Genomic DNA, 18777 nt, shown 5'->3' on the forward strand with positions numbered 1-18777 from the left:
TATTCGGATGTTTCCGTCAGGCAGTACCTGAGCTCGTTTTGGCATCATTTAGAAAAAACAAAAGTAAAACCACAGAGACACTGGAGATTACACGCTGATGGTTAATTATTAATGACACGCTACTTTCACCAGTTGCTCCACTCATGTGTCTTAAGGCATCTTTCTGTCCTTTCCTCCCATCCTTCTCTCCTCACAGCACCATTTGCACTGTACTTTGAATCTACGACGTGGGTACAGTGCAACTGTAAGCTGCAACTATCTAGACTTACTCTTGATTGTCCTGCCCAACCAGCTTTCAATTTACCCCACACTATGAACTGTACCGAGTCAGTTTTAATTGCCAATCTTTTTTTCACATTTAAAGTTCCTTCAAGTGCTTGTTTTTTTCCCCCATATCTCCTTATCGCCATCTGCTTCCTTCCTCTAGCCAAAACAAACAGAAAATACCCCCCTTCCCTCTCATGAGGGCACAGACATATTCATGTGGTCTGTGTGGTTTTGCGCTGTAAGCTACATGTTCTATCACGTGAAAAAGCTTTTCCCGACAAAAGAGCTTCATCTTTGGATACCATAAGCTCTCACAACGTTTCAAAGGTTTTGCTAAGCCTTTCAGAACAACTGGTCAAGTCCTGTGAAATGATCCTTTTAAAAACATTGTTTCACTGAGCCATTTCCTGCCTTTCTTTTTGTAATTTCATAATTTTCCCACACAATTGCCTCCTCCAGTTCTTACGAATATTTGAGGATAAGGGGAGGTGATGGTCTGTAGCCATTAGTTTATTTTAGGATAAAGAAAACTTCCTCTTTGCCAGCACTCCTCCCTTCACACAACTTTCTGATTGGTAATGTTCTCCAAGGCAAGTTTTTGCCATAAAAGGCATCAGATGCCTCTTTCTCCTCGCCAGATCAGGGGCAGATCAGGGCAATCCAGAAGTCAGGAGTGTGGGGGAGAAAAGGAACATGTGCCTGGCACCAGCAGAAGCAGGTCCACGATATGGCCTCATAATCGAGAGATACATTTAAACCTGATTTATATACGAGTGGATGGCGAGAAGCAGGAAGAAACACCTGCTGGCGTTTATCTGCAATGAAAACAAAAAGGAAATAGGGCTGTTATACAGGTTAGGCAAAGTTCAGTGCTGCAGAGCTGTGGAGTAACTGACCCGACAGCTGTTCAACTCCATCCGTTATCCACTCTCACCCTTTCACTTTTCCCAGCAATGCCACCTCCCCCACCATCAAGCCATCTTCTCTCACTACCTTTCCTCTTGTACAAGACCAAAAGTACAGAGCAAATGCACTGTGTGTGTCACGCGCAGACACACACACACACGCACGCACACACAGCAGTAGCCCCCTTTTCCCACCAAAGAAAAAGTAGAAGAAGCAAGTTCTATCTGGTCTGAAAGACTGTTTGTGTAGACATGTGAGCATCAACCAAGCCAAACATGCATATACATGACGTGCAAATGTTAACTGCTGATTATTTTCTGACTGTGGGCCAAATAAATCCTGAATACGCTTGGTTCTTACAAAAGGCTCATCTAACAGAAAAGGAGGAACCTCTTGGACTTGCTTTTGGCGTACCTACATCTCATTACCAGAATCTGGTTCCAATTAATCGTGCCATCGGATGGGGCTACATTACCGCACCATCTTGGAGAATTAACTACAGTAGTTTCTCTAACACCATAAATTGGCGACTAAACCGCTTCAGGAGTATTCAGAACATGCCGACTTCTTCTTTCCATAGTTAATCATCTCCATATCACCAAATCACTGACATTAATGCTTTAAAATAAAAGAAAAAGAAAAACAAACAAACAACATTTTCAGTTTTTACTGGTTCTTTCTGTGAGCTGAACACAAACAAAGAAAACCTGTTCAACAAAACCCATGTTCCTCTTGAGCCTTTGGCTCCAGGCGAGCAAAATATTACACAACTGTTGCTTGAATTGGCTTTTTGGATAACAGCGGTATCCAGCGAGTGGCATATGGACGCTTTAATGCAATCTGGTCGGGTGACACTGACAATTTTTACCATTTTCTTTAAGACAGCTGCTTTCTATATGAAGAGCTTTGATCTGACTGATAAAAAAAAAAAAAAAGCGATCAAATGCACTGGCATATTAAAAAAAATATAAATATAAAGTAAAAAGTAAAACAAAAAAAACAACAACAACCAAAAAAACAAATCAGAAATCAGCACTGGCATCCACTGGAGGTCATACAGCAAATAAAGCCTTACTATGTGCCCAGACCTTAAACACACGTCATAGTTTAAGGATCAAGTCATATATTGAAGTGCATCTCTAATTTATTTCTCATTTCTAAGCCCATTATTATACTAGTCAAGTTTAAAAAAGTGTGATAAAACTCTGAATAATACTGAAATTTAATGATAAGGCCAGAACAGAGTGAATGAACTCTGCTATTTTGTTAAATAAGCAGCTTTCTCCAAGTCTGCTGATCTATTTCAGGACTTAAATTAAATAGACCCAATGGCACCCTGCCCTGAAAAACCACAAAGAGGGAAAAAAGCAAGCAGTCTGAGCGCACCAAAGCTCCACCACAGCAGCCATTACAGAGCTTACAAAAGAGACCGACTTAAGGATCGACTAAACCTGAGGTTCATCCTTGTTAAGTCAGTACTGCCTTATTCAGAGTTAAGTATAGTTTTAATATTTTGCCAATTTTAGTTTTTGGACAAGAAAACAAAAACTACAACAGTGCAGCTGTCACCACTTAATCAACAGCTTTACTGGGGGTGAAAGCAGCCTCACAAATGAGTAAATGAGGACTGTAGCCAGGGTGCGGACCTAAACATATGTAAATGTACACACACACACACACACACACACACACACACACACACACACACACACACTATCTACTAGCCCTGTTCTAGCAACTTCTCCTTGTTATCCTATCAAACATCCCATTTACTGGCTCTCAGTCTACCAAAATATGCAAGGAACCCCTGTGAGCACCACATTCGAGCCTCATCATCATAACAACACAAGGGTTTGGGACTTAACCACCTGTGAGTGTAATCTTGAATTGATTTAACACAATAGGAAGCAACATACTGAAATAAAGCACAATTTCTCGACACCAATCATCACCAACCATCAATCTACTTGTAGAAAAACGAGAACGGGTAAGGCATAAATACCTAAAAGCCATCTTAGTAATCTTTTGTCTAACCTCTACTCATAACAGCGTCTAAGTCAAGGGCATTGAATCAGTGACTGAAGGAGGAAATAGGATTATATAAGGTCTTAACTCAAACAGGGTAATTTTATTTAGGTTTTACTGAAGATTTCTGAAACCATCCCCCCCCCCGCAAATACATTAAGGCTGTAGTTTCTCGGTGATCAGCACATTTCTTGAGCACGGGTGTTGAGTTCGCAAGAAAGACGGAGCAGAAAAACTTGTTCTTGCAAAAGACAACATACTGTACAACAACACTTTCTGATGCTGCTCTTATATCCAGCCTAGAATATGTTAAGCGAACCTACAATAGTGGGGAGTCCCCTCACTATCCCTCTCCACATCTTCACAAAACACCACAGGATGTGAGGCATGTGCCCTTTGGGCTGCTGCTTGAAGAGAAGCACACCTGGCCGAAGACTTGAAAAGTAACAGGAACCTTCATCACAGCATTAACATGACTGTCTGTCCCCTGGAGGAACACAGTCATAATGACTGTGGGCCTCTGACACAAACAGAGTAGACACATTTATTCTCTATAACTGGGGTAGCTCTATCACGTTGTATGACACACAAACAAACTGTTAACCCATATATTGGGGTCAGGCATTCCTCAGGTATTAAGTCTGCGCCTTCATATTATGACCTGTAGATAGCAGTAAAATTCTTTTTTATAAATTAAGAGGCTAATTACACATAACCTTGGCAAATATTTGACCTTTTATTCATTTTTACTTTAAGGGAAAAAGGGGGTAATTATTTTCTGTGACTAACACAATTAAGTATGTTAAAATACTACAGGCGTCTTTAATAATTGATTAGACTGGATGAGAAGATAGTGTCACATTTCTCCTGCTCTTGTTGAGTCTTGCTAAGAGCTGCAGCGAAAGCAATTATTAGTTTTCAGGTGATCCTGATAATTTGCACTGACCCCAGAATCACAGGAGCCCAATACTTGTGTAATTACTGCAGGCAAGAGGCAGCAAGTTTATCTTGATTTAACCACAGATTAGAGACTTTCTAGCTTTAGATACAAAAACAAACCATATTTAACTGTTAGCGCTGCTGTAATCAGAAGGTGGTGAAATATGACGACAAAAACAAACAACAGGCAAAGTCGACGCGGGTTTTTGCGTCTTCGATAAAAGCAGCATTACGACACTAAAACAACCCACTGCTTCGGCTTCATTAAAAGCAACAACGCAGGGGAAACACTCAAGTGAATAGCAGATACAACACTTTTAAGTTAAAATATAAGTTTTACCTTAGTACTTTTCCAACTGCCTGGAGCACCATTTTGCAACTTAGTCCGGTTTTAGAGTTTTTCTGAGGGTGCATGACCTTCTTATCTACAGAAAAGAAGTAAGAGTCTCTGACCATAGCTTAAAACATGAAGAGAGATGTCAGAGTCTCTCCTTAATACTGTTAAGCTGTAGTCTGCCTGTAAAAACACTACGTTGGGACTTATGAGAAGGTGTGACTCACTGTAGGGTAGAGAAAAAAAAACGTTGTGAGCACACTTTACAGAAAGGCGCTCCTCCTCTATTGCTCTCGTCCAATCGCAGAGGGGAAGAAACGTGCAAAAGGGGTGGGGTGTGGTGACGTCAGTGTCTGCCCATGTGGACGTGGTTCAGCCTTTCCCCAGAATTGCAGTTACAATGTAGCAACAGGTGGTCCGCAGGTAAACGACAAACAATAAAAAGGTGTCGCTAGACTTTATATACCTGCTGATTTACACAAGCATGACCGTTTCTGGGTTTACAACAGTGATACTGCATATGTATGCTTAAAGTTGTTAACTTTCACAAAATAAGTTGGTGCAAATATAACTAAAACCAATATATGCATTTTAAATAATGCTCAAACTCATCTGCCGACACTGAAAATTGTGGATGAAAAGCGTTGCAAGTGTAGGTAAAAAACATTTATTTCTGTGTTAAAATAACCATTAAAACCTTCGTTCACTTTAATTGTCTTGCATGCTGTGCAACATTCCTCCTCTTCATTCTGAACTTCAACTGAGTCAATTTATGATAGGCTGGCAGCAGTCAGGCGAGTTCAGACATGCTGTAAAAGCTGAAGAACCAGTGAGCCAATCAAACAAAGCCTGCTTAAAAGCCAAAAGGAGATCTGTAAAAAACATCTGGAGGTTACTTTGCATTTCTTATTTGATATTTTTTCTTAAAGCACATGTATGATATAAATTCTAATTAAATTATCAGTAGAGAGCTGAAGCGGCAACACTTAAGTATAAAATGTGCTAGTGTAAATGAACACAGACAAGTGGAAGGTGTTCCATTCATGAGAAGATTACAACTAGTGTTACTAAGCTATCATTCCCTCGCTGTTCTTCCCTCTAATTACTGCCTTACAACAGATGAGCCCTCTTATTCTCTCTCTGCGCATTTCACCGCCTCACTCCTTTACTGTCTGTTTTTGCTCAGTCTCCTCAGACAAAACTTCATGCGCCCGGCTATAGTATAGATTCATGCATGGACACAAATCTATGGGATTCTGTAGCGCTATGTGCATGCCTTGAGTTGGGGAATGCAGTTGTAAGAGCAAGATGAATGAGACTGTCAGAGTGTGTAAGGAATATGTAGTACTTGTTTATGGGTAACCCTTATATGATCAAAAAAAAAAAAAAAATAGAAAGAAATTTTAAGAGACAGCGAGTAGGATAGGCTCCTTTCTGCACCCACATCCTGCATACCACATTACGGGTGCACACGGAGTCTGGCTCTGGCCCCGATACCAGCTGTGAGGAGTCTGGGGAAGAGGGGAGAGAGACAGCGAGACAGAGACCAGAACAGGGCACAGACTCTGTTCTTAAGATGCTAATAATAGTATCAGCATGCCTCACCATAAAGACTACAGAAAGCGTTTAAAAAAATAAAAGGGTGGGGGGCATGGGTGTCTGTCTTAGGGTGAGTAAGCAGGAACAAATAAGTGAGCAGCTTAACCAGTCACTGTGTAAGTAAGAGGTAAGAAAGGGATATATAATCAGACGTGGGGGTAGTTTGTGTTGGGGCTGTGGTCGGTATGTTGTATCTAGCTCATTATCAAAAGTCTACAGGTCTCAGGAAGATTAAAAAAAAAAAAAAAGTTCTAAATATTGCAAAATGTACAGCAAATTTTCATCAAATTCTTGGTCATTTTCTGCTTGTGTTTACTGTCATTTCGGGAACTTCTTCAAACTGCTAATAGTTTCATTCTCTTCATTCCCTTTTTGCTGTCATTTTAATGATGAAAAATAAAATAAAAGAAATTTTATAATAAGGTATTACAGGACATCATAAACACTAAAATCACATTTTTATGTGGTCTATCACAGTGTGATATTGCTGTTTAAAGTGTTACATGTAATCATGAGAAAACAGTGTGTCGCTATAATGGAAATCCCATGCTTGAGGAACTTTCCACTAATTTGCTTCTAACTATTGGACCCAAGTGGTCACTGAAAATAGAAAACATCATTTGAGCGCTTGGCCTCGACAATCGCTTGTGGGAACAAAACGTTTAGCGAATCGGGGATAAAAGTTAGAGGAGGCAGAGCTTGTTAACCTAAAATAGACCCTTCTTTTACTAAACGGGCGATATGTGATCACGACTGCAGTCTGCAGCGCTGTGTGACCATTTGGATTCTGATGATGCACAAGTCGGACCTCTCTTATGCAACGTCTGACGTGAATGGAAACCAACTGCCACATTCCTTTGTCTCTCACACAGAGGTTTACTCTTCCCTCCCTGCTAGCGTCCTCCCCTTCAAATACGCAGACAAGGCTACCTGCTTTCAACAAAACAGATATTGCTGTAAATTACTAATAACACAGCAAAGCTTTCACAGGAAAGGTTGGATAGAAAAGGCCAAGTCCTGTAATGACCTGCCAGTAATGCAGATACAGGATCAAATTTCTATTCTCTGAACACACATCCATTTGTTTGTGGGTAAGGCATAGTTCTTGAGAAAGTGTAGCAACTTTTTTCCACTATAAAAAGGTTACGGATGTAAAATCCACAGCAACAACAATTTGCAGATTAGTTTAACAAGCAAAACCACAGAAAGACTGACTTTATCAGTACCTGGAAGCTGCTTGAAGGATGTTAAACTAATCAAAAACGACCACCCTGATTAAGAGATACCAAAGGATTGGATTTAATTACAAAACAGGACGCTTGTGGGAAAAAATAAAAGAATAAACAGAGGCAATTTATGGAAACACCGACATCACTGATACTGACAGATGCCTAATGAAGCCCTAATGTGATGTCGGTAAAAAAAAACCCAAACAACAACATTAAGCATGATAATTATAGTCAGAACTGATCAGACCAACAGATAAGAAAAATAAGCACTGTAAGAAATGTAAGATATTCATTCACCACAGCATTGACGTTATGAGCAACAATGCATAAGGCATAGATAAAATTCATATTTATGTGTTAAAATCTGCTGAAAGTTTTCGTTATCACTAAAAGGTTTTAAAGTGGAATACAAGATTCTGGATAAAACATGTTTGTGAACAGCGATCTCTGGAGCTGGCTCAACAGGTTGAGTCTGAAAGTCAGTGGACAAATTCCACGTATTTAAAACAAAGAAAACACTGATTCCAGGCCAGAGCTACATGAGTCACGACCATAGCAGATGCGCCTTGGGGCCTGGCAACAGACCAGTCCTGGTCAGGCCACAGTGAATCTCCAGCCAATCATCGCTGGGGTCAAAATGACAAACAGCTCAGGGACCCAACCGTGTTAAAACCCAAAATAAATGAATCGGAAACAGTAGTTCCAAGTTGCTCGATATGACCCGTTGGTGTTGCATTCTGGGCATGTGGGAGTGTGCACTGTGTTTAGGTAAGGTCTTAGGCAGTAACAACAGCACAGACCGAAGGTCTTTAGAGCCTGGGGGGTTTCTATAGGCACGGATAAAGGTCAGCAGGGCCAGGGAGATAACTTTGGACCATGAACCCAGCGACCTGGCCTGCAGTACATAACTGCAGAAGAAAATCTGTTTAATAAAAATATAGCATCTGCTACCATGCCTCCCTATTAATCAAAAATAAGGAAAAAAACCAACATTGGTAATTTTCTCCCTTTTCTTCTGAAAAACTGTGGAGATAAATGGGCACGTATGGTCTGTATGTCTGTGCAAACACCAGCCAAAAAAGGCAGCTTCAATGACTACGATCAGCTAGAAAGTGCTTACACCTACTTGCTACAGACCATTTTGGGCTTATAAAGAGTGCAACAAGCAGCTGTGCTTTTAACACCATCTCAACTTGCTACTCATATGAAGCACATGGCATTAAACATTTACAATAATTCAGCAAGCCCCTTACAGAGACTAACTAGTCTTTGCTCACCACTTTCTCCCTTCGACCTTTATGCCTGTGAATCTTTGCACATATGCTCTCGTGTCCTTTGCGTCATCTCTTCTTTGCTCTACATTCCTGTAGGGGAAGGGCTACAAGCAAAGACATGTCATTGCTTTCTGCAAACACAGCTTTGTTAAACAAAGAGAAGAGTTACTTTAAGACTGAACTGAAGGAGATCAAGAGCATTCGATTCTGGCTCACAGTTCAGTTGGACATTCTTGTTTGGGAGGTATATGTGAGCACTTCATGCACAAACATAATAGAGTTCCAACTTCATGCTCTATTTAAAAACAGCAATGGCATCAAAGAACTTGACCTGTCTGATCAATTGCTGCTGCATCTGTAAGCGAGTTACAAGTCAGCTTAGTCTGGAGTTCAGACATTTTGCTGCAAACCTTTGGCACAGAGTTGATTTCAATATGAAAGCAGAGAGAGTGTAATAGACAGGAGGACGGGTTTTTTCTTGTTTAAAGCTAAAGGAAGACAGGACTTCAGCAAGAAGCAGACATGAGATGAGAAATTCCAGATTCGTATCCAAATCCTTATAAATCACCGACATGGATGCTACGTGGATTATGTCAGTGAGAAATGACTGAGAATGAAACAGAGAGAAATGGATGAAATGGGGGGGTGGGGGTGGGGGGGGGGAGACTAGGAAATGGGAATGAGCAAGGAGTTAAGATTAGTGAGAGTGATAAAGTGAGAGGTTTGAGCTGCAGAGAATGACGCAAGGGGAAAAACAGAAGAGAAAAAGTGTTAATAACAGTTAAAAGCAAGAAGAAGAAGCAAAGAGTGAAAGAGTTTAGATCATGTGGGAGGTTGTCACAGCATGCCCTGGCTGCCCGCTGCACTCCTCCTCCCTGCATTCCTTAGGAGGGGAGAGTCTCTATCTATCCTGCACTTCACCATTTGGACCAGCCAAACGCCTGTCTGTCAAGTGTAACAGCGCACAAAGAGCCCCCCAAAACACAGACACAAAAACACAACCTCCAAGGCTTAAAATGACATGGCATGTTCAATTTTTATTTAAATTTAACAGTCTAGAGGAAGGAGAGACAGATGACCTGCAATAATCTATAAAATGGTGCTTATAAGAGATTCTCCTTCATCAAGAAGAACCAAGAGAATGTGGCTAAGTTTTGGAACACTTAGATATAAACTTAAACATTGTAAAAATGTAGGTATGTGCAAATGTAACAAGTTTGCACTGCTGGAGACACAAAAGCTTTCCTTCACATGTTCCCAGAACCCCGTATAGACTTGAAAAAAGACCAGGAAAAATCTCTTTTCCTGCGATTGTGCAAATTCCTGGATGCACACAGACTTATCTTAATGATTCCCCAACTGCAGATAAAATTCAGAACATTTTTGAACCAAAGCAAAACATTAGCAGCAGGTTACAGTTTAAATAAAACAAAACAAACAAACAACAAACAAGCAGTGCACAGGCTGAGAGAAGAGGACCACACAGGTATGACTTGGGTGTGAGATCAACATTGCCATCTACTGGCAATGAACAGCTGCATCAAACCAGGAAACAGACAACGCAAAGAAATACATTTTTTCCTTTTTTCATCTAAGAAGAAGAAGAAGCTGAGAGGCATCTTCCCACCACTGGAAAAAGACCTCTCAAGGCAGACATTGTTTGAAACTTACACAACCTCACAGCTAGACACAGTTTTCCACTCCACTTTTCCATCCCTGGGTGTGGATGCTTAGATGTGTGTGTTAAGTTTCTGTGTGCTTTTTTTTGCCACCTGAAACCGAACCATAGCTGTGCTGACGTTACAGATGCCAGCATCCTTTGAAGACTATAAAATTTAATGAGTTAGTTTCCACTACTGCTGGTGTCGGTTGAGTAAGATGAACATAAAAGAAAATATAGTGTGAAAAGGACACGGGGAATAATATTTTAACAACTTTTCAGTAAAGCTGGGCAGGATGAGGCAAGAAAAGGGGAACTTGTAACATAAAGAAGAGCTGTGGTCAGACTTGAGCTGCTGTTTGCGTCGGAGCACAAGTAGTAGTCTCTGTGTGTGTGTGTGTGTGTGTGTGTGTGTGTGTGTGTGTGTGTGTGTGTGTGTGTGTGTGTGTGTGTGTTAGGGAGGCCAGCAGAGAATAAGGTGGAAGGGGGAAGGATGGAGAAGAAAGAGCATCATGGAAAGAGGAGGTTGTGGGAAATAAGATGGAGGTGACGCCCATGTTTGCACAGGATGTATGTGTGAAGGGTGGAGTATGATTGGGTAGACCACGGGGCTTTGGGGTGAACAGAGCTCTCTTTTCAGGGTTCCAAGAGAAAAAAAAAATAACAACAAAAAAACAACAAAATGAGATGAAACTGCTAGAATGGACCTTAAAAAAAAGAAACAAAGTAGAAACAGGCTTTGGCAAAACAAAATGAAAAGAAATATCGCAAAGCAGTGAAGAAACTGTTGGTGACTCTTAAAAGTAAAAATGATGCACGGGGTAAAGAGCAGAGTGTGGGGTTTCTGCACAGTTTGGGTAGCCTTCTGCTTTTTGCTGCAGGGCTGTGCATGTCTGCTCTGATCCAGGTCATTAACTCCTAAGTAAGGGTATTTAGACACACATTTCCTATTGAGGGGAATGTGGATGCAAGTATCCTATAGCGCTTCCAGGAACAGACTCGCACCACCACATACTGACTGAAAGCACAGAATGTTCCCTTAAAATGGACATTTAAGCTCAAGTAATTGGGTTTCAGAGTGAAAACTAGATGACGACGAGGAATGAGTGACTTACTGATGCAGAGCAGCCCGTTTGCTTCAGTGTCTGGGTTGACATATTTTATATCATCAATTTTTGAAGTGATGAAACGTGGGAAAGGTAAATGTGACAAACGCTCGAAACCTGAACTACATAAAAGACAGGTATGGCACAGTGCCATACCTAAGAGAAATTTCAAACGACACTAACAACAATGCCTTAAAAACCAGCTGATGAGATCTGTATTGCTGTTAAAAATCCAATGCCATATCGCATTAGTCTGCCTGTTAATGCACACGTACACAGACAGACATCTCTTTCTAGGTATACTGTATATCACTGCATCCTCCCCAACCTGTGAGAGAAACACAGACACAAACAGAGACGAGAGATGAAGGGTTTCCCCCCCAAACCCTTCCTATTTCCCAGAGGAAAGATCTCAATTTCCTCCGTCAGACTGTCTGGTATGTTGCCGTTTCATTTGCTTTTTTCTCCAGCCTGGCCAATGTCCTTCTGGTCTTTAACCCGGGGGCCGTGGAGATAGCAGGCCTGCTCTAAACTTGGTAAACTGTAGCCACCAATAAATAGTGAACAAGTCATACTTATCTGTGCTTTGCCCCCTGCCCACTGGGCTCTCACACTGGTCCATTTTCTTGACAATTTATATGTATATATGCATTTAAACATTTGTTATTATAATGTAAAGTTTCTATAGACAATAGTGGGGTTTTCAGGGGTAAAATACTACTTCAAGTGAACCCATGAATGTTACATAAACTCAAAAAGTTCTTGTAAGTTGTTTTTTTGGGCTGCCTCTCAGTTTGTGATCCACTGTCTGAAATGAACCATTTAACCCATCTGTAAGGCAGGTTTGCAGGTAGTGCGACTGCCGAGTGTCTGAGGCGTCCATTTGAAAGGATCGCTCCTCTTTCTTTGTTTTCAACATTCAGCTCAGTAAGTAACATGAGCACTTTGAGAAATGCTCTTCCAACACTTGTCTCCACAGACTGTTACACATCCATTAGCTAGAGTGCGTGTTGTACAATAGTTGACATGTCGTAGTCACAACAAGCCCCCGAGAGCCGGGCTGGCTTTAAATCAGCCAACTCACATCTGCTGCTCTGATTATCAAAACAGTTGCTGGGTCAAATGAGGAGGCCAAGGGTAATAATTCATATCCCTAATAACTCAGGGATATGGGTACAACATCAAAAACAAAGGATAAACAGACTCTTAAGCAGAGAGGAAGTTTATTAATCTAACCAAAAAGCTCTGAGAGGACAAGCACAAAAAGAAAGAAAGAAGAAAACGAGACAACATCCACCTCCTTGATGACTAGACGAGATCTCTTCACCATCTGATAGCAGAGGAAACTCTGGTCCATTGTGTAAGCCCGATTAATTGTGGGAGTGATGAAGCTGCAGGAAGCAGTCACACCCAGGAGCTCACAAAAAGGTGAAAAGAAGCATGTGACTCAAAGAAGCCAACAAATTTACAAAGCAAAAACGAGGCGGCTGGAAAATATGAGCAATTTTAAACCTTTGATGTGCGCATTTTAACATCTAATCGGCTTAGAGGTGTACAGACAGCGTTGTAACATGTGACTGTGTTTGTGCAACAGCTCTGCTGCCCAGAGAGGAAGTCTGATCTCTCCAAGGAAGATACTTGGAAAGAAGGCAGGGAGGTTTTAACCACCAGCAACGCCTTTTACGGACACCCAATCATAACAACAACAGCTCTGAGACTAAACTGCAGAAGCTCGGAAAGACTCGGACCGAGCTGCACTTTGTTTAGAATGTAACCGCGTCCAACCCAAAGACCTTTGTTACGATGATTCGCAGTGACAGAAGATCACGCAGCCATGTCTGTAAATGCCCATCCCTGGTGGCTAATCAAGAGGAAAAAGACAGTGCGCACATGTTAGTGTGATGGTAGCGAGGAGGCAGCCTTGGTAAAGGAGAGGACAGGAGGATTTAGGAGGGGAAAGAAAGGCAGCAAATGTTACAGAAATACAAAGCTACTCATGTTTTGCTATTTGAGGGCAATTCACAGACGACTTCAGATATAGCAAAAAACCTCCGTGACATGTCCTGTGTTTGCAGAGTAATACATGTACGTAATCTTACTGAGCTACACAAACACTGACGCACTGAAAGCAAGTGTACATAAAGATTGATCTCCCCTTTTTCCATTCAGCATCCTCGTGGCACGTCAATGAAAAAGAGAAGGATGTGGGCATAGGCAGCTGCTGCCAGTATAAGAACAAGGAAAGAAAAGAGATTGAAGGAAAGAAGACACAGGACAGGTCAAATCAATAGATGCTAATGGAGCCGTTTCACTGATGAGCAGTAATATTTGGGTTTTCCTCCGCAGAATACAAGTGAAAGGATGAGCTGTGGTGAGACGCATTTGAGACTAATTTCACCTTTTCGGTGAGATGAGATCAGCAGATGACTACAGAGCCACGTAAGAAAGTGTGTCTGTTCGTCTCCGTGCCAGGGGACTCAGGTGTAAACAAGCCTCTGATTGGCTGTAAACAGGGGAGGATCCATCTACCACCTGGGAAGATGAGCTTATGCAGTGACATCATCTCTCACCGTGGGGGATGGGCTGGTTGCCAGTGAAGTAAGCACATCTGTCCGCAACACAAAAGACTTCACAAAAGACTCTGTGTGCGTCTTGGTGGCATTGTGCTCATCACAAGCAGAAGAGCTTTATGGCTACAAAAAGGGCATCTGAGGTGAGTGCTTGTTTGGCACACAACCTTTAAATGAATGCTGCCTCAGAACAAACTGGAGTCAGCACTCTGCAGCACCACTGCTTTCTCGGGAGCCACAGTTTCCACCCTCTGATTGTCCAATAATCAATCTCTGTGGACGACTCCTACGTCTGAGCGTAGGAGTCGTCCTACGATGCTTTGATTTTAAGGTGTGAAATTAAAATCTTAATAAAGCTTATTTTTCCTCGTCTTCTCTCTTTGGTAACAGCGACATGTCAGATAGCAGTTAATTGAAACAAATGAGGAGACTCAGCCTCCAGAGGCACTGCAGCATAGAGCCAATTACGCAGCCATGCATGTGACTGCATTTTATTTTTTATTTTTAATAGTACAAACAAGGATGTCTTACCTACTGACCACCAAATTCAGTGTTCAATTAGACAGAACCAGACCACCCCTCCCTTTTCACAACTGCATGGGACAAGCTTGACAAACAGGAAATGAGACGCCCAGGCACTTCCCCTCTCCACTCAAATGGGTCTGTTGTTGCCAGAGGCTAAACACACAAGACGTGGGCTGCTTCTGCAACAACCCGCCACCTTTACAGCCTGTACAAAGCCTCCAGACACGTTGTTTTGGTAGTGAAATTTGTCTCGCCCCTTTCCTGCCACCTGACCAACCGAGAAACTGAGCCAACACAATGAAGCCATTATCCACTTGCCAATTGAGCCACCATGCAGCTGTAACACGTTTTCCGATGCCTACAGGGCACCTGCTGCCACACACACAAACACTCTTGAGTAACATTTGTCTAAACTGCACTGATAGGTAACGTGGAGAGTACCGTCTTCACCTTGTTATTGTTTCGCTGCCACAAACTGGAAAAGGATACTTCAGAAACAAAAAACCTGCGAAGTGGTCGAATAGTTTTTGATTTAAGCATGTGTGCTGCTGACTGAGAGAATCTAAATGCGGAGGTGAGGTTAGTGCAAGGCCATCTCTTTGTACTCCTCCTGAGCCAGCAGAACAGGGCTGCTTCTGAAACACACACACACAGACTGTGTTATGCAACCAGCCTCTTGTGTGAGGCTCTGCCCTCTGCAGTGACTAGAGGGCAGGTGAACGTAGAGGACAGTCAGTTAAGGCAAGATGGACAGAGCTTGCTTAACATGTGAACTGACTAACGGCAGATTTAGACTTTTGTGGTGAATGTACAGCGTAACCTAGGTAACTGGCTGACATCACCCCAATCTTGTTGTGTTCAGTTTATTTGTTCCAGGAACAAATATGTTTGTCCCTTAAATTTTTTTTTTTTTTTTACTTCTTAGCACATTTTGCATTTTCTTTCCAAGAATTTACTGACATTTATGCATGCTTATACTGAAATGATGACAGTTATTCTCTCATCAACGGTGCTGAACGGGCCAACCGCAAAAAATGGATTCTGCGTCAATACGATGTGTAGTTATGTTTATATGGAGGACGTCAGGTTACACCGTCAGGAAATTAAGCCCAGAAGAACTCATTAAAAAGCAGATGTCCTTGTTTAGATACCCCTTTATGCCTCATTTCTTCAAATATCTCTTTCCACATTAAGATGCTGGGTGATAAGACGTCTCCTACTGGGCATGTGCAGAGGAAAGCCTCAAACTAGTGAGAAACAAACAGAAAAAAAACAATATGCTTTTTCCAGTTGTGCAGTGGCTGTTTGTCATTTAAATTGATTTTTACTTGTTCCCGTTAACAGTATTCATATTTTTTATTTGACTCATCAGGACTAGAAGCTACAGGAGGCACTGGAATTTTTTGGGGGGGATTTTTGACCTGTTTGGATTATTTCTTCTGGGCACCTTAGACATGGATGATATTGTACCACAATCCCTTACTGTGTTTCTAATGCACTGATTATTCCCAGGAGATCGCAACAACTTCAGTGACACAGACAAAGGGACTGTCTGGCACTGAGTCATGGTTTCATCACTGAAGAACCAGTTTGGAGAGAAGATCAAACTGGTAAAGCCATGCTTTTGATGAAGCTGTTTTTCCTCCTCCTCCTTCAGCTGAGTTCAATAAACAATCTGACAGTTATTCAACACGCCTTCATTTTCATCACACATTACAAAACCAACCAAGTAGAGCAGGACGATGTGACCAAAAATATTTATCACGATATACATTTGAAAATTTGCGATAACGATATAACTGACGATATAATTGACACTAGACAAAATACTTTACAACTCCTCAACTTTATTAGTGCAAAAAACCCATCAATGTATTTTCACTTAAACAAGCAAATTCCTCGCTGACAGTTTAACCAAAAGGCGTTTCCAGTGGAAACTGGCCGACATATCCTCAGCATAACCATGTATAATATCCACAAAACTTAAAAAGAGGTTATACACACACAATACTGTAATATTATGTTGAAGCACAGTACGTATCACTCCGCCAGGCTCCTGCCTACGATAGCCGTAACGCTCCGACAATCCATCAAGCGGCGCGGCTTCGTAGCTTAGCAAAGTCGCACTGAAACATTTGACAGATTTTCGAGCGCCGTGTACATAAAATCATTTCGAGGTCAGTAAACACAACCAGAATTCATACATAAGGCACACGGGATTATAAGAGGCACTGTCGATTTTCAGAAAAATCAAAGGATGGATTTTAAGTGCGCCGCATTTTCCAAAAAACACGGTAATAACGACGGCCCGCTAGCATGCGCTACCATAAATAGTGCTTTGTTGTTTATCTGACGGACGAAAGCTAAACCAGTCCCACACCACTGAAGTTGCAGCATTTTTACAAACCAGTTCTGGTTCGTCCGTTTCATTCAACGATCCGCTTTCGCGCTTCTCATTCTGCGTCGCCGCCATGTGCGTATGTAAACAAAGGCACTGCGCATGTGCGTTTTACCCATATTCTATCGCGATATTTCATTTTCCTATCGTTGCCCAAAACTACACCGGTATTACCGTGAATGGTATGATATAGCCCAGCCCTACAACCAGCAGTGTTCTGAGGCCAGATAAAGATCGATTTACAAATTCACCAGGTTTAACGAGGGCACGGTCTGACTGCAGGCATTTGCCTTTTTGCAGCCAGTCAGGGAGTGTCTAATATATGTGAGAATTAAGATTTGCAAAATCCTGCTGGTTGACTTTCAACTCTATGGCTCATTTATTTGGGTGGAGTAGTTTATGACAAACACTAGTCGGGTTACAAGGACAACAGATTTTAAAAAAAAAGAAGAAACGACTACATATTACAGCCCTTATCTAAAATGTAAAGGCTGATCTTACAGTTTGATTTGATGTGTAAGCCTTTTTCTCAAGTTGGAATGATAAATGCTGCCTATTGTACAACACAAAGCCACAGGAAATAATTCCATTCACTTTTTCCAGGAATTGAATAGATAATGGTTATATGGCATGCCTAGGCATTAGTCGTTTCAACAAACTTTCCTGAAAAATTTTAGCATTTCCAATCAATCTGAGCGACCGTGAGCCACAGAATAAGGGAGCCCGCTGGGCTGAGGGGAAGGATCGCGGGGCTTGTTGGTGGAGAATGGTGTTCTTGTTGAGCTCAGCTCTGTGACAGCAGCCCGGTCTGCCAAAGACAGCCTAATGAGAGACACATGGCATCCAGTATGGTCTGCTCTGCTAGTACGACACACAGCTATTGTTCTACACCGCACATTATAAAACTAACCAAGTGACCCACTGCAAGCAAACATACACAAGCTTTGTCATGTGATGGAGCCTTACAGTCTGACTGCAGCCGCTTTCCAGCGACGTGTCAGCAACATGTCTTACGGGTAGAGAAACGCTGAACCACAAAATGCTGCCAAAACTGAAATTTTCTCTTTGTTTCATGCTGTAATTGTGTAGAGAGGTCTGACGACCACAACTCTGACATTCAAAAACTGAATGAAACCCTGACCTTGGATTCAACTCCAACAGCAGTAGTTGCCTCAGGAGTGTTGCGTTGGAAGAGACCCTGGAAAAATCAATTCTTGTGAGTTTGTGGGTGCAAAGAGTATGTGAGAGCACGAGAATGGTTTCTACACGTTACAATACATAAAGATCTTAGTGAGGGGTTCCTTAGATAACCGCCAACGAGACTGAAACCATTTTAATTCAGCTATTTAATCGAAACTCATCAGGACAGTCACGCTCAGCAAGAATAAGAAGTATTTTCTGCTCCCTTGGTTAGACGAGACAATCTACCAACAGAAAGAAAGAAATGAAGCACGCAAGATTAAAACAGTGGCACGAACATGTAGACGTGACCGTGTTAGCTTCCTGTCTTTAATGTATCGGTAATAAAAGGGTTAAATTTCAATTAAAACAAAAACACTAGGATATAGTACACTACATATATGTGATTGAACAATATGCTTCTAATAATACGTTTGCAGTTAATTTTCAGATATTTCATCATTCAAATTAAAGTATTATATTATATTGGCTAAATGTATCAGCACTCTCACAGCAAAGTGACTGCAGTCCCTGCTTTATCGGTTAAGTTATTTGGATAACATTTCCAGAGGTAATACGGTTTATGTCCATGTAGAATTCTATACCCCTGAATTCTGCCCCCTGCTGGCCATTAGAATGATGCCACTTGCATATTTTAGACTTGAAAGCAATTTTTATCTTTCCTATACACATGTTTCCTCCCCCGATTTTGCCTATGTATAAAAATCAAAGCTACTGACTGGACAGAAACATAATACAACGGCCA

The 18777-nt window shown here is 41.6% G+C and overlaps 1 protein-coding gene across 4 annotated transcripts in view; it reads right to left on the bottom strand.

Annotated features, from left to right (window-relative positions):
* The window catches only part of mob2a (MOB kinase activator 2a), a 54517-nt gene that overhangs the window by 7961 nt on the left and 27779 nt on the right, over nucleotides 1-18777 (bottom strand). The window contains exon 1 of one of the 4 annotated variants that reach the window (XM_085281687.1): nucleotides 4478-4701. The exons of the other annotated variants lie outside the window; for them this stretch is intronic. Coding sequence (XP_085137813.1) covers nucleotides 4478-4593 — 116 coding nt within the window. The 5' untranslated portion in view covers nucleotides 4594-4701. Of the gene's footprint in view, nucleotides 1-4477; nucleotides 4702-18777 lie in introns of those variants that run through there. 4 annotated transcript variants of the gene reach the window in all.

This window comes from Mchenga conophoros, linkage group LG7 (assembly GCF_057382185.1).
Source record: "Mchenga conophoros isolate Kocher_MC1m ecotype Shallow Benthic linkage group LG7, M_conophoros_male_GT1.1, whole genome shotgun sequence".
NCBI classification, from domain to species: Eukaryota; Metazoa; Chordata; class Actinopteri; order Cichliformes; family Cichlidae; genus Mchenga; species Mchenga conophoros.